Source organism: Manis pentadactyla, chromosome 11 (genome assembly GCF_030020395.1).
Source record: "Manis pentadactyla isolate mManPen7 chromosome 11, mManPen7.hap1, whole genome shotgun sequence".
Classification (NCBI taxonomy): domain Eukaryota; kingdom Metazoa; phylum Chordata; class Mammalia; order Pholidota; family Manidae; genus Manis; species Manis pentadactyla.
In genome coordinates, this window is record NC_080029.1 from 12,631,941 (window position 1) to 12,645,516 (window position 13,576).

At 34.7% G+C, this 13,576-nt stretch overlaps 1 protein-coding gene across 2 annotated transcripts in view; it reads left to right on the forward strand.

The window, feature by feature from the left end:
- PPP4R3A (protein phosphatase 4 regulatory subunit 3A) overlaps window positions 1-13,133 on the forward strand; it is a 35,608-nt gene extending 22,475 nt beyond the window's left edge. The window contains exons 7-15 of one of the 2 annotated variants that reach the window (XM_036881995.2): window positions 382-537; window positions 2,414-2,545; window positions 2,648-2,750; window positions 3,986-4,144; window positions 9,227-9,396; window positions 10,235-10,377; window positions 11,036-11,226; window positions 11,660-11,886; window positions 12,409-13,133. In XM_036881995.2, the coding sequence (XP_036737890.1) occupies window positions 382-537; window positions 2,414-2,545; window positions 2,648-2,750; window positions 3,986-4,144; window positions 9,227-9,396; window positions 10,235-10,377; window positions 11,036-11,226; window positions 11,660-11,886; window positions 12,409-12,519 (1,392 nt within the window). In that variant the 3' untranslated portion in view covers window positions 12,520-13,133. The remainder of the gene's footprint in view (window positions 1-381; window positions 538-2,413; window positions 2,546-2,647; window positions 2,751-3,985; window positions 4,145-9,226; window positions 9,397-10,234; window positions 10,378-11,035; window positions 11,227-11,659; window positions 11,887-12,408) is intronic. The other variant, XM_036881996.2, reaches the window with a different exon arrangement.
- Window positions 13,134-13,576: the final 443 nt, after the last annotated feature.

Below are 13,576 nucleotides of genomic sequence, written 5' to 3' on the forward strand. Positions count from 1 at the left end.
TGTGTGTGTGTATTGTCACATTTTTGGTCCACAAATATATTCTTTATGTAACATGCAAATATTAGATTATAGCCAATATTAGCTGTATCTTACATAGTTAAAAAGCTGTAAAACTCTAGTACTAGAGAGTCATAACAGGAATTTTCCCTATTTTTAATAGTTAAACTTTGCAATCTATTAGTTGAAATGTTAAATTAGGAAAGGAGATATAAATAAAAGAAAGTATAACTTTTCCATAGAACAAGAGTTTTACATGTAGGAGAATTTCCTTGACCCTCTTTTTTATTGCCAATTTTTAAAATAATTTGTAAGATTTTGGATTTACGTAGCCTTGAGTTCAATACTTTTATAATTATAGAAGTAAATGCTTTTTGTCTGTAGGGCATGGATGATACACAGGTGCGAGGTGCTGCTACTGATATATTCTCATACTTGGTTGAATATAATCCATCCATGGTACGAGAGTTTGTCATGCAGGAGGCACAACAGAATGATGATGTAAGTAAGAAGTTAACAGAGCAAAAAATAAACAACAAGGTAAATATTATTTGCATTAACAGTAAGTATTTATACATGGGGAGCTATAACTATATTTATTACTCATTTTTTTAAGATTTAAATAGTTGATGTTTGGGAAAACTGTAGCCTTAATATCAAGTGGTTTATTCTTCCCTTAAATTGGCTCCAGTCTCAGTTTATCAATTGTGTCTTAGAGCATTTATTTATTAATCTCTCAGTTAAATTTCCTTTTATATTTTTGAGATCAGGATTCTAAATTCCGAAGTTAATTTGCCATGTTGTCTTCTTTAAATCATTTAATCAGTAAATTGTTCTATATGTGGAATTAGGAGTAACTTCCTAGGAAAACACTGACTTTTGCTAGGGATAGATTCTCAAAGTCTATCTCAAGAATGAAGAATTGAAGCACACACAGTCCCTTGGAAGTTTCTTAGGTGCTTTCTTTAGAAAAGCAGCCTAACCATAGGGAACAAGCTGTTGCCCTATTCATACAAACACATCAGTTTTAAAGCAAGTGAGAGAATATATCCTGGTAATGAGATGGGCACTCCCAGAGTATATGGTCCATGGCATAGCCAATGGCAGCCCTAATGTGTGTGCTCTTCTGTTTTATTTTCAGATAATTAAACCAATGATTCTGATATTTTTCTCTCTTTCCCCTATAAAAATCTCTGAAATAACTTTTTATTTAAGAAGAAAATATTCTCCCAACTCCTTCTAAAGGGGGGGTGAGGGGAAAGTATATTAGGAAAAAAAATCTGTGTGGAATTCCAGCCTATTGTATTTATACAAAATGAAAAAATAGACTTTTACTTTTTTTGAAATCCTAATTAATATGCTGTGATGTCAAAATGAAGTGAAATGCCTAGTAACTTCTTTACTTGAGGTGTTTTTTTTAATTGTAGGGCCACAGTATGTAGAAAGTGCCAGTTTGAACTGTTGAATATTATGTCACTTTTTTTCCTTTATAAAATGTCCTATCTGGAAAATCAGAATATCTGTATTCTTAAAAAGAAAGGTTATTCTTGCTGGTCAGAATATCTGTATTCTTAAAAATGTTGTTCTTGCTGGTCTTGTAACCCACTAGTTGGACAGGCCCTGATGTACTTCAGTCACATGTAGTAGGCCTCCTCATTCCCAATCTTGATCATTATTTCCATATACTGTGTGCATTTCTCTTTGTTCATCCTAACATTGCATATATAGGTAAGAGTAGGGATTTTCTCATTGAATGCCTCTCAGTTTTTATTTACTTCTTGGGTCAGGAATTCCAGTCATAGTAGAGCCTCAAGAAAATTAGCAATTTTCTATGACATACAGAATCTATATGATTCATTTGTTCTGTGTGCTAAGTACCATAATCTTGTCTCCCCCAGTTTCAAGACATTCAGGTAACCAACCAATTTTTTTCTTAAGTTTTAAATGGAAGCTTTTAATATCATTTCCATAAATGGAAGACAGATAAAAATATCATCCATGAATAGAAATCCATAAAAATGCAGTGAAAGAGCAATTACAAATTCTAGCCAAATTTTCTTACTTTTGAAGCTGTGAGCCTCAGACCTTTCCTCAAAAGAGGAGATTTCATTATCAAGAGATAGAGAGATCTATTAGCACAAGACTGAAACTTTGTTTTTGCTTTAATCCGAGGGCTTTAAAGATAATAGAAAAAGAAACTTCTTTCTTTTCAGTATTATTTAGTGTAATGTGCCTCTACCACACTTCAGAGAAACAATGCCATATGTCCTATTACAGAAGTCAGTCAATCATTTCGTTTACAGTTAATAAGACAGCTAGAGCTAGGTATAATGCTGTAGAATTATGTCATAATATGTGCTTTTTCCATTCTCTCCCATAATAAGTGAATCCTTATTATGTGTATTTTTCTCACCAGGATATTTTGCTGATCAACCTCATTATAGAACATATGATTTGTGATACAGACCCTGAACTTGGAGGAGCAGTCCAACTTATGGGCCTGCTTCGAACTTTAGTTGACCCAGAGAACATGTTAGCTACTGCTAATGTAAGCCATGGGCATTTTTCTCTTTTTTCATATTAGTATATTGTTTATTGCTGGTAGGAACCAATGCAGTTAAAGTTCATGGAAGTGTTTTTGACTTCTTAGAAAACAGAAAAGACTGAATTTCTGGGTTTCTTCTATAAGCACTGTATGCATGTCCTCACTGCTCCCTTACTGGCAAATACAACAGAAGACAAACCTAGCAAAGGTAAGATAATACAGGTTGGTAGTTAAGCTCTCTGTTCTTGAATTCTGAAACTCAGAGTTGGTGGTGTTTAACATTGTTTAAAAGTTCAGAAACATTGATTAACATAGAGGTGTGATATATTTTCAGAAATGGGGTTCAAGGTATAATTTCTCTCAAAAGTGCTATAATCAGAGATAATAGAAACTTAAAAGAAGATATGATAGTTGCTGTACTTCAAACAATTTTATATCAAATTTTAAAACAATTTTTAAAGTTTAATTTTAATTTACATAGGCAAAATAAACAAAAGAAAATAGCTGTGAAAAAAACCATTGTAAGTTATTTGTACTCCAGATGTGTAGACAGAAAAGCTTATGTTCTGTTGTTTTTGCATTGAAGATTATTCAAATGTTAGGATTATTATTTCTGCATTTGTTCCTTTAGCTTTAGCTTGTGTGTGTGAGAAATTCCTTTGAAACTTTGAGAGAAAATGTTATTTTGTCATGTGAATTATCAATATAGTATGTACATTTAACTTATAACATCACACAAAAAATAAATTGTTAAAATTTACCTTTTCTTGTAGCTCTAGAATCAAGTCTTGGAAACCTGATTCTCATTTTTCCTACTTCCTTTATTTATATTAGGTAAAACTTGAGGTTTCTTTTTCAAACTCACATATTTAATTCATCAAGTACTGAGAATCCACTTTGTGAAGGCCCTGTGCTATACTGTTTAGGGGCTAAATGGGAAAGGGAAAAATTGAGTAAAATATTTTCAGAGGCTTATTGTCTTGTAAGGAAAAAAGATAAGACAATAATTATAATTCATTGTGGGCTCATGTGTAACAAAGGAGGAATAAAACACCCTGGAATCATAGGAACAGAAAGTAATTCCACCAAAGACCATATGACATCTGGCAGGCCCCCCATGCTGTGTACATCTGTTGAGGGACCTGTTATGACATGGTAGAACATCTTGTGCTTTTGCATAAAGCAGATCTAATAGATTTGTATCCCATCTCTGCCTTAATCTTCAGATTTGTGGCCTGTGAAACTAACATAGTTATTTAAATTAGATAAGAAAAATGTGAGCAAATGTCTTGGCACATGGTAGGCATCAGCAAATGTTCCCTTTTCCTAACTTTAAAATATTTGGGTTAATAGAAGGGACTTTTCTTGATTAGAATTTGGATTCTTATATTTGGGAAGGAAAAGAATATTGGCCATTAAATGTAATTATTTTGTTTATTTTAGATGATTTTCAGACTGCCCAGTTGTTGGCACTTGTGTTGGAATTGTTAACATTTTGTGTGGAGCACCATACCTACCACATAAAGAACTACATTATTAATAAGGATATCCTCCGGAGAGTGCTAGTTCTTATGGCCTCGAAGCATGCTTTCTTGGCATTATGTAAGTGTTGCTTTTGGTAGAATTATTTATTATCTATGCATTGTCATTTTGGTATCTTTAGGTCCAATTGCCTGAGAAGATCACTGATTTCTGGTCAGAAGACCTAGATTCTAATACTCAAATGCAATGAAAGCAGATGATTTTCCTGATTCTTTTTTTCTAATTAATAGACAGCAGAGGGGTTGTTAGCATGTGTATCTATAAAGCATATTAAAATATTCTACTATTAAGATACCACCTTAAATCATTTTACCTTGTTTTTTTTTCTTCGAGTACAGCATTACTAATTACAAATTAGACATTCTTCTTGTGAGACTAAAGTCTCACACTAACTCAGAACATGTTTGTAATTTGGAAAGTTTACAGCTAATAGCATGGAGTTCCCAAAACACTTTCTAAGTAAAAGAGTGCCTAGCACAAATGTCTGTGGATGGTCTGTCCATTCATTAATTACACAAATATTTTTTCCTCAGCTTTACTGGGGTACATTTGAAATAGAACATTGTATAACCACAGATATTTTAGACCAGGGATGACAAACTATAGATGTGGCCAAATCCAACCTGTGGTCCATTTTGAACAGCCTGCCAGCTGAAAACTGGTTATGTTTTTTAAAGGGTTAAAAAAAAAAAACAGAAACCACATGTGGCCCACAAAGTCTAAAATATGTACTATGTAGACCTTTATGGGAAAAGTCTGTCAGCTCTTTTACAGCAATAGAGGGTTCTTAATCATGCATGATTTTCAAAAATTGACTTTTGCTGTGTTCTCAAGACCCTAGCTTGTTGAAATAAAAACATGTTTCTGAATTAAATAGGTTAATCCAGACTTATGATCATGTAACAGCCAGCTTTCTTTGGTTAAGCTGACAGACCAAGTTGAGGGGTAACCTCAAGCAAGGCTCAATAAAGAGATATCTGCTGGTAACTAACTTTTGCCACTGGGTTTTTATATAGTAAGTTCGGTTTTTTATTGTTTAAAGGCATATGACCACCTACTAATTATAAGCCTGAACATAGACATCCATTTTTACTCTATCTCATTAAAAATTTTTTGGGTTAAATTGATTAAAAAATGCTTAAATTATAAAAACCTTTCTTATAGAGATATTTCTGATGTTGATTTGCTCTGTCAACATTTTAAAACAGTATTAAATGAGCTTCAGTCTAAAAATTCATTAAACTTTCTGTAACAGTTGTAGTTGACATAGTTTTAGACTAGTGTGTACACACTGCACTTTGTGCTAAGAACACACAGTCAGAGTATATCTCCATTTTCCAACTTTCGGATATTTTGTATGGGTAGTTTTTGCTGATTATCCAGGACTTCCAGTGTTACCTTAGTAACCTTTTTCAGTCAAACGTAATAGGTAGCATATGGCATTAAGTTAGACTGCTAAGGACAGTAAAAAATATTTTGGTTCTACTCTATTAATATCCATGAGCTCATTAGCATATGTGGAAGAATGGCTCTTAAACTCATATTCATTTTCCTTAGATACCTATCACAGCAAAAGTGAGAGCCCCAAGACCCAGTGGAGAGGGAGTTCATGAACAAGCACTACTTTGAATTGTTCTTTCATGTCTGCATAGAAGGTTTTGTTTGAGTGTGTGAAAGGGAGTTTGTGAGCAGATGGGATAGAGTGAAAAAATTAAGTTAATAAATTTATTGAAATAAAACTGTTTATTTAATACCTACTGCCATCTTCAACTGAATTCTAAGCTGTTCATTTTTATACATCATCTCTCAAATCAAGGTGAGTCTTACGATTGGCCTGTCATTATGATTGGTAGCTCCTTTTGTTTTGATTTTGTTTTCTTAGTAGAAAAGATAAACGTTTTTGCAATCAGTGGCATCTTAGATTTGATGAAGTACAGTATATACCACTACTAGGAAAACAAAGATGGTTTAAGACCTCCACTCAGCTGTCAAGGGTATCAGAGTTCAGTTAGGAGGAGATAGTCATGTAAAAATCAAAATACATCATAAGCCCACTATTTTGAGGCATTTTGGAAGCGTAGTGGAAATGTATTCTGCATTAAGTGAGGCAGATGAGGAAAACCTCACAAAAGAGGTAATTGAGTTCTTTGTTATGAGAGATTTGTTTGACATTTGTGGTTGAAAATAGCTGAGATATGCAAATGTGAAAATGGCATGTTGGCGTTTTGGTATAGGTAGACATGAGGTGAGTGGGAGAGTAGCAGGAAAAGCCTTTTATTCAGTTTCTCATAATTTAAAGAGACTATGAAGAGAACCACTACAAGTTAATGAAAACTTTTACTGTAGGAAATAAGGCATGCTAGCAAAATCTATGTTATGTTATTGTTAATGTTTTCCAAACTGAGTTAGGTTATCATAAACCTAACTCTTCCTCAAGTGATTCTCAACTCAGTGTGGCTCTTCCCAAGGATGGAGAACATGAGTAGCTTCTGAAGAAGATGCCACTCAGTAGGAACACAGCTCTCTAGGTCTGGCTTTGCAGTACACAGGAGTTTTTTATCAAGGATTTCTGAAAGAATTAAGTATGAATTTGAGAACTTTTAAATTATTTTCAGTCTTTTGAGAAAAGAGTACATTGAACTAAAAAAAATCAGGCTTATTTTTTAGGGGAGGGTTTTATAAGAAATTTAGATGCCCACTTATAATAAAGACAAAATATGTGTCACTAAATGTAAAGTTTGGGGACTTAGGAACTTTCAGTTTTTTCTAGCTGCTGCTGCTTATTAGTATTCTTTTGTCATATTTAAAGACAGCTAATCAAGTCTAGGTGAGACCAGTCCTCTCACAGCTTATTCTTGCGCGCGTGCACACACACACACACCACACCACACCACACCACACCACACCACACCACATCACACCAGTTTTATCAGTCTTATTTCCTTAGCCTTTTCAGGAATACTGTATCTTAGGTTATACCCTTTTTAGCTTGTATTTTAATTGTCTGATTTTTTTGATAAAAATATGGAAATCTAAAAGAAATAAACATTTGTTATAGATGCTTTTATTGAGCTATCAGCAAAAAGTCCCTAACTTATTACATGAAATTAGAGTAAAGACAGATTGTTTAAGAGGTGATTGAAACTAAGAAGAGATTCTTGGCATGTTAATGAGGTTAGAGATATGAGTGGAAGCAGAGTGCACTTTACATTGAAAATCCTGTGGTTATGGCAATTTGAGCTATCCCAAAAGCTTTCTCCGATCTCCTTTGAGCTACTTGACTTCGTAGAACTCTCTGGTAAAATTTTGAAAGCAACTTTTTATTCAGCAAAGAATAGTGGATGTTTTTGATGCAGGTTTCTTTTTTGGGGGGGAGGGGTTTGAGTGTAAATAACACAGTTCTTGATATAAATAAATGAGGGTGAATGGAAGTAAACAAAACAAAAAGACAATTAGAACCACTTTGCATCTCCATCAGCAGTTTCTGGACAGAACTGCTCTTGAGGAACGAGTGGTGCCATCTGCGTACTCTGGTCTCTGAATTCTAGGAGGAGTTTCTTTTCACTTCCCTAGGAACTGCATGCCGATCACTGTAGACCACAGGATTCAGCTAGCGTGTGTTACAGTAGGACACAAGTCTCCACAAAGCCTGCAAAGCTGGAATTCCAGTTCTTAAAATAATAGCTCTTGCCATAATTACTAAAAGCTAAAAATTTGGCCTATTAGCATGAGCTCTAAAGTACTGATTTTTACTTTAACAAATGGAACTGTCTTATTAAGTTCCTTTGTCAAGTAACATTTAAAAAAACAAACTCTAAAATCAGTGTTTTGGGAAAATAAGCCCTTGTTATTAGGCTTTTACTTACCACACAGAAAGATGCCTCTTATTGTTTAAAATGTCTTATTTTACCATGCTTATGTATATAGAATATTCAGCAGTTTAAAAAATAAAATGCAATTACTATTCTATAAATTATTTTGAAACTCCCTGCCCAGAGTGTCTCTTTTGGAAGAAACACTCTTAAATAAGTTGGATTGTTAAGGCAGTTTATAATCAGCTGTACCTCACTGGGCGTTCACTTGTGGACCTCTCTTCTACCATCTAAAGAAAAATTGAGCTGCTTTACTCCTCTGCCTTCCCACCCAGAAACCGTGTCAGCATGGTTGCCTGGCTACCTGCTCATGAAGGACTTGATTAATAACAAATTGGCAATTTAACGAGCCACTTCCATGATCTCCAAAGAAACCAAAATACAAACACAATATTTAATCTTGCCAACCGAAGACGATGTGACTGCATGAAGTGAGTATGCTTTTTTGAACTGTTTACAATAACTGGGGCATTAACTTACTGATAAATTCCATTTAGGTAAAAAGGGATTTGTTGAACTCTAGCTGTCTGAGTATATTTGGATCTTGACGAATGGTGACTTAAGTAACTCCCCATACCTCAAGATGTAAATATACCTTTTAATCTGTAAGTTAAAGCCTAATTAATTATAAAAAGGAAAAATAGGAAAAAATTAAAAAGCATACTCGCTGCACTAAGCATAGAGGACCACATTGAATAAATAGTATCCTCCAAATTTATTTCTAAAACCACGGGAAGGCAAATTTTGGGTCATGCAGATTTTTGTGGGTTTATGACATTTCTACAAACATTCACAAATAAATCAGTGTAAACCCATGAACTCTGATGCAGAATAAGGGTGTCCCAAAGAAATGAAGATCAAATTACAGTGTTTGCCCTAATAAAACAATGTTTTCTACTGTTTTTAAGGTGTATATAAAAGGATTTGTTTCAAATTTCCTTATCTTATGATAGGGCTAATAAATGAATTAACCTGTTTTAGCTCTGATTTTAGATGTAAGGTACATTTTGGTCAGTAGTAACTTATTCCAGAATTTTTCTGGCTTTCCAAGACTTGTGTTCTATAACGACATACACTACTTTTAGAATACATTTTTCTGATAACCTTTTGTAATCCTTATCTTTAGGTTCATACCTGGAAGCAGTAACCTATCACTGCATGAAGAATTGTTATACTTATTAAACAGGGTTTTTTTTGGGGCGGAGTTTTGGCAAGTCTAAAATAAGGAAGTGTGGCATGTAATTTGAACAGCAATGCCTCTGTGTTTCAGGTGCTCTTCGTTTTAAGAGAAAGATTATTGGATTGAAAGATGAGTTTTACAACCGCTACATAATGAAAAGTTTTTTGTTTGAACCAGTAGTCAAAGCATTTCTCAACAATGGATCGCGCTACAATCTGATGAACTCTGCCATAATAGAGATGTTTGAGTTTATTAGAGTGGTAGGTTCTATATTTTTTTAGTTAGACTTTGGTTTTAACTTTGAGAAAAATGAATATTACTGGTATTTTGACTTGAGATTATTATTTGGAGAGAACTTTTTAAAAAAATCCAATGTTACCAAAAGCTTGTGAGAGATTCAAAAAAAAAAATCTCTCAGGTACTCTGAATCCTTCAGGGTAGTTTGAAAACTGATGTAACTCCAGTTTTAAAAAGTAAAATGACATTTGACTAAGAATATATTGGATGTGTTTTTGTTTTTAATTTTGAGGTTCTGAATTTTTTTTAACTTCCCTCTGTATTTCTAAAGAACTACATTTCATACACTCTTCACAATTTCTCAGTAATACAGTGTGGGGCTAGTGGTCTCAAACATTGGTATGTGTCAGGATTACCTGTGCCGTGCTTTTTAAAAAATTACGGTAAAATACACATATAAAACTTGCCATTTTACCATTAGCATACAACTCAGTGGCATTAACTATATATTCACATTGTGCAACCACCATTACCATCCAAATCCAGCACTTTTCCATGGTGTGATTTTGAAATATATATGCCCAGACTGTACCACTGCTTACTGAGTAAGAATCATCTAGAGTGGGACCTGACTCTTTAGGAAGACCCACAGATAATTTTGAGGTACACCAAAAACCAGGGACTGTTGAAGTAGTCAGTGTATGTGATACTCATTTCTATTGTTTGGTTATTGCTAGGATTGGATAATTTTATGAAGTTAAACTATTTGGGGCAGGTTTATGAATTCACTACAGTTAAGCCTCATTCCTTGCTAAAATAACATTTTCCTATCAAATTTTTCATTGAAATTCTTTTCTACAGGAAGATATAAAATCACTAACTGCTCACGTAATTGAAAATTACTGGAAAGCACTGGAAGATGTAGATTATGTGCAGACATTTAAAGGATTGAAACTCAGATTTGAACAGCAAAGGGAAAGGCAAGATAATCCGAAACTTGACAGGTACATTACCACATATTTGAACCTGTTCATCCAGTGACAGCCTGTCTGGTGCTGCCTCTTTCTTGTTTGTTTGATACTGTTCGGCTTGGCAGAGGAGGGGGAAATAAGCAGGTAGTGAGAAGCTGTAGTTTTCTGTGAGTAAAGAGATTAATGTAAATGTTTTCCTGAAGGTGTAGGTGGATATTAGTGTGGTCTGTAGACTCTTCCTGAGGCACCTACCAAGCTAGATAGTGAAAAAGGGGGAAAAAGCAAACACGAGGCAGTGAGGCTTCACACGTGCAAGATTAAATCAGATAATTAGCTTTTTGCTTTGCTTTACTTTAAGATTACAAATGATTTTAAGAAATCGTGCATATTTTTCTAAATACTTGGATTCACATGCATGGTGTATTTTAAGACCTGTAAATTATGATTTGTTGATCCTAATGTTAAAAAGTTTAATAACTGATACCTAATAGTACAATTTTGATATTAGGAAATTTGTTGCTTAGTTAACACCACATATGGTAGAGTGCATTCTTAAATTATGTTGGATAAAACATGGTTTTTATCCTGTTAATCCATTGAGATTATGTCTAGCTCAGAGCAATGCTTGAACATTGTCTGAAGGAGTCTTCATAAACATCTATTTACTGTACCTGCTTCTCTGTCCTTATAGCATGCGTTCCATTTTGAGGAATCACAGATACCGAAGAGATGCCCGAACGCTAGAAGATGAAGAGGAGATGTGGTTTAACACAGATGAGGATGACATGGAAGATGGAGAAGCTGTAGTGTCCCCATCTGACAAAACTAAAAATGATGATGATATTATGGATCCAATAAGTAAATTCATGGAAAGGAAGAAATGTATGTTGAAAAGATGGGCAAGGAAAAATGAAAGCTTTTCCATTCTAGGTTTAGTCTTTATTTGTTGACAAAATGATTAGTATCTACTTTGTATGTGTCACAACATAAGACTCTGTTGCTTGTATAGAGTGTAGAATAGCTCTGTTGTGAAGGCACAGATTAAATTTTCTTAATTTAACTTGACTAAGAAATATTTCAGGAAGGGTAGGGACACTGAATATAATATTGATGACTTCATTCTTTTTTTAGTAGTAAAATACAGTGGGTAATGGTGTTTAACGGTTTGCTAAGCTTTGTTCATAAATTGAACTTGAATGTTACTCCCTAAAGGAAGAGTAAGTTAGGTAATTGTGTTTTAGTGTCACCTCATTTGGGAGGGTTAAGAAAAAAGATGAGTATGGGTGACAACTACTGACACTATTCTCATTTTTAGTAAAAGAAAGTGAAGAAAAGGAGGTGCTTCTGAAAACGAATCTTTCTGGTCGGCAGAGTCCAAGTTTCAAGCTCTCCCTCTCTAGTGGAACAAAGACCAACCTCACCAGCCAGTCCCCTGCAACAAATCTGCCCGGTTCGCCAGGATCCCCAGGATCCCCGGGCTCTCCAGGCTCTCCTGGATCTGTCCCTAAAAATACATCTCAGACGGCAGCTATTACTACCAAGGTACATGCTTGACTTCCAGGCCTTCCTAATTTAACCTCTCTCAACAACGGTGGCTGCGACTGAGACTCCCTTTGGTTACTCTCTGTTGGAACTGATTTAACATTTCTGAACCAGACAATAATTCTCCGACCACCTGAACTTATCTAAAAAGTTTAGACACTTCTGACCTAAAGTGAATATATTCTTATTTTGGTTATTTGCATTTTAGAACCTCAGGTTCAGATAGGTATATGCCAGAATGTTTAAGAAATGAAAGTTTTTAATTTTTCCCCGAGAGATTTTAAGGTTAAAGTTTTTTATCTCCTGTGTGATTTGCTAATATTACAAAGTTTTGTTCAATTATGGAAAATTTAGGAAATATATCAAAGTAATGAGTTTTGGCTGTATGCAGTCTCACCACCCAGAAATAACCACAGTTAGCATACTGGGCATGAGGGGTCTGTCTATATTGCTCTTTATCCAAACTTAAACCATATGTCTTTGAAAATCTGTTTTCTTTAAATAATCTTTATTTTTGAATAGGGAGGCCTCGTTGGTCTGGTAGATTATCCTGATGATGATGAAGATGATGATGAGGAAGAAGACAAGGAAGACACGCTACCATTGTCAAAGAAAGCAAAGTTTGAGTCCTAATACCGGCCACTGCCTATGGTCAGTACCTGTTGAGAGAACTGGCTCTCTGCCCCTCCCCCCTACAAAGTCCACAACAAAGCAGTGGTGTCTCGTGAATGACTGACACAGCTCAGCATCGCTTGCTTGACTTCTGCTCATCAAGTGCCAATTCATTGGAGCAGGAGGAGGGGAAATTATACATTTAGGGGAAAGACTTACGCCTTTGAGCTCTCCAGCGTGGACCACATATTGCCCTTTTCTCAGGGAAGGAATGGAAACAAAAAGCCAACAGCGCAGGGGTTTTGTTAAGTGGAACTCTGGACTGACTGGTTAGTTGCTACAATCAGAATATGCTTTCTCGGACCATGTTTGAGACTCAGAAGAATAGGCTTTTCTGCCATATTTCTTCACTAGATAAGAATGCCAGCAGTTTCTTTGTATAAAGAGACCTGCCTTTAAAATCATACATTCTGAACATGTTAGTCAAGCCACAACAGGTTTGGAAAACCTCTGTGGGGGAGGGGCGAATATAAAGTTTCCTCTTTTTTTATCTGTACCCTTTGCCCTTCAAACTGCAGATTTTTTTTTTAAGTGGGGATATGTCCCTCCTTGATTAAAGATTGAGTGGAATTCTAGATGTGGTCATTTGTGTCTAATTTTTTTTGTTTGATTTTGTTTTTGATTTTTTTTTACCTCCCCCGAGTGTATGCTTAGTTGTTGAGTATATATATTTGGGACCATTAAAACTTCTTTTGATGTAATATAACCTGACGTTGTGCTGGTACCTGTTTCACAATGTGTAATTTTTGTTCTACATCACAGTTCTTAATTTGTTTAGAGTTTTATGAAAGATGGTATACTTTTTACAGACAAAAACAAAGTAATCTTACAACTATGTGCATACAAAAGCAATACTATTTTGTGACTAAATATTTTATATTAAAATTTACATCAGCAACTGTCTTGAGAATTCAGGGAAATAGAGTGGAATTTAAGATTTCAACAGTTTTGTTAAACATAGAAACATGAAATTAATATTCCAAAGAGATTCTGAAATTTCATACCTTGGGAAAATGAC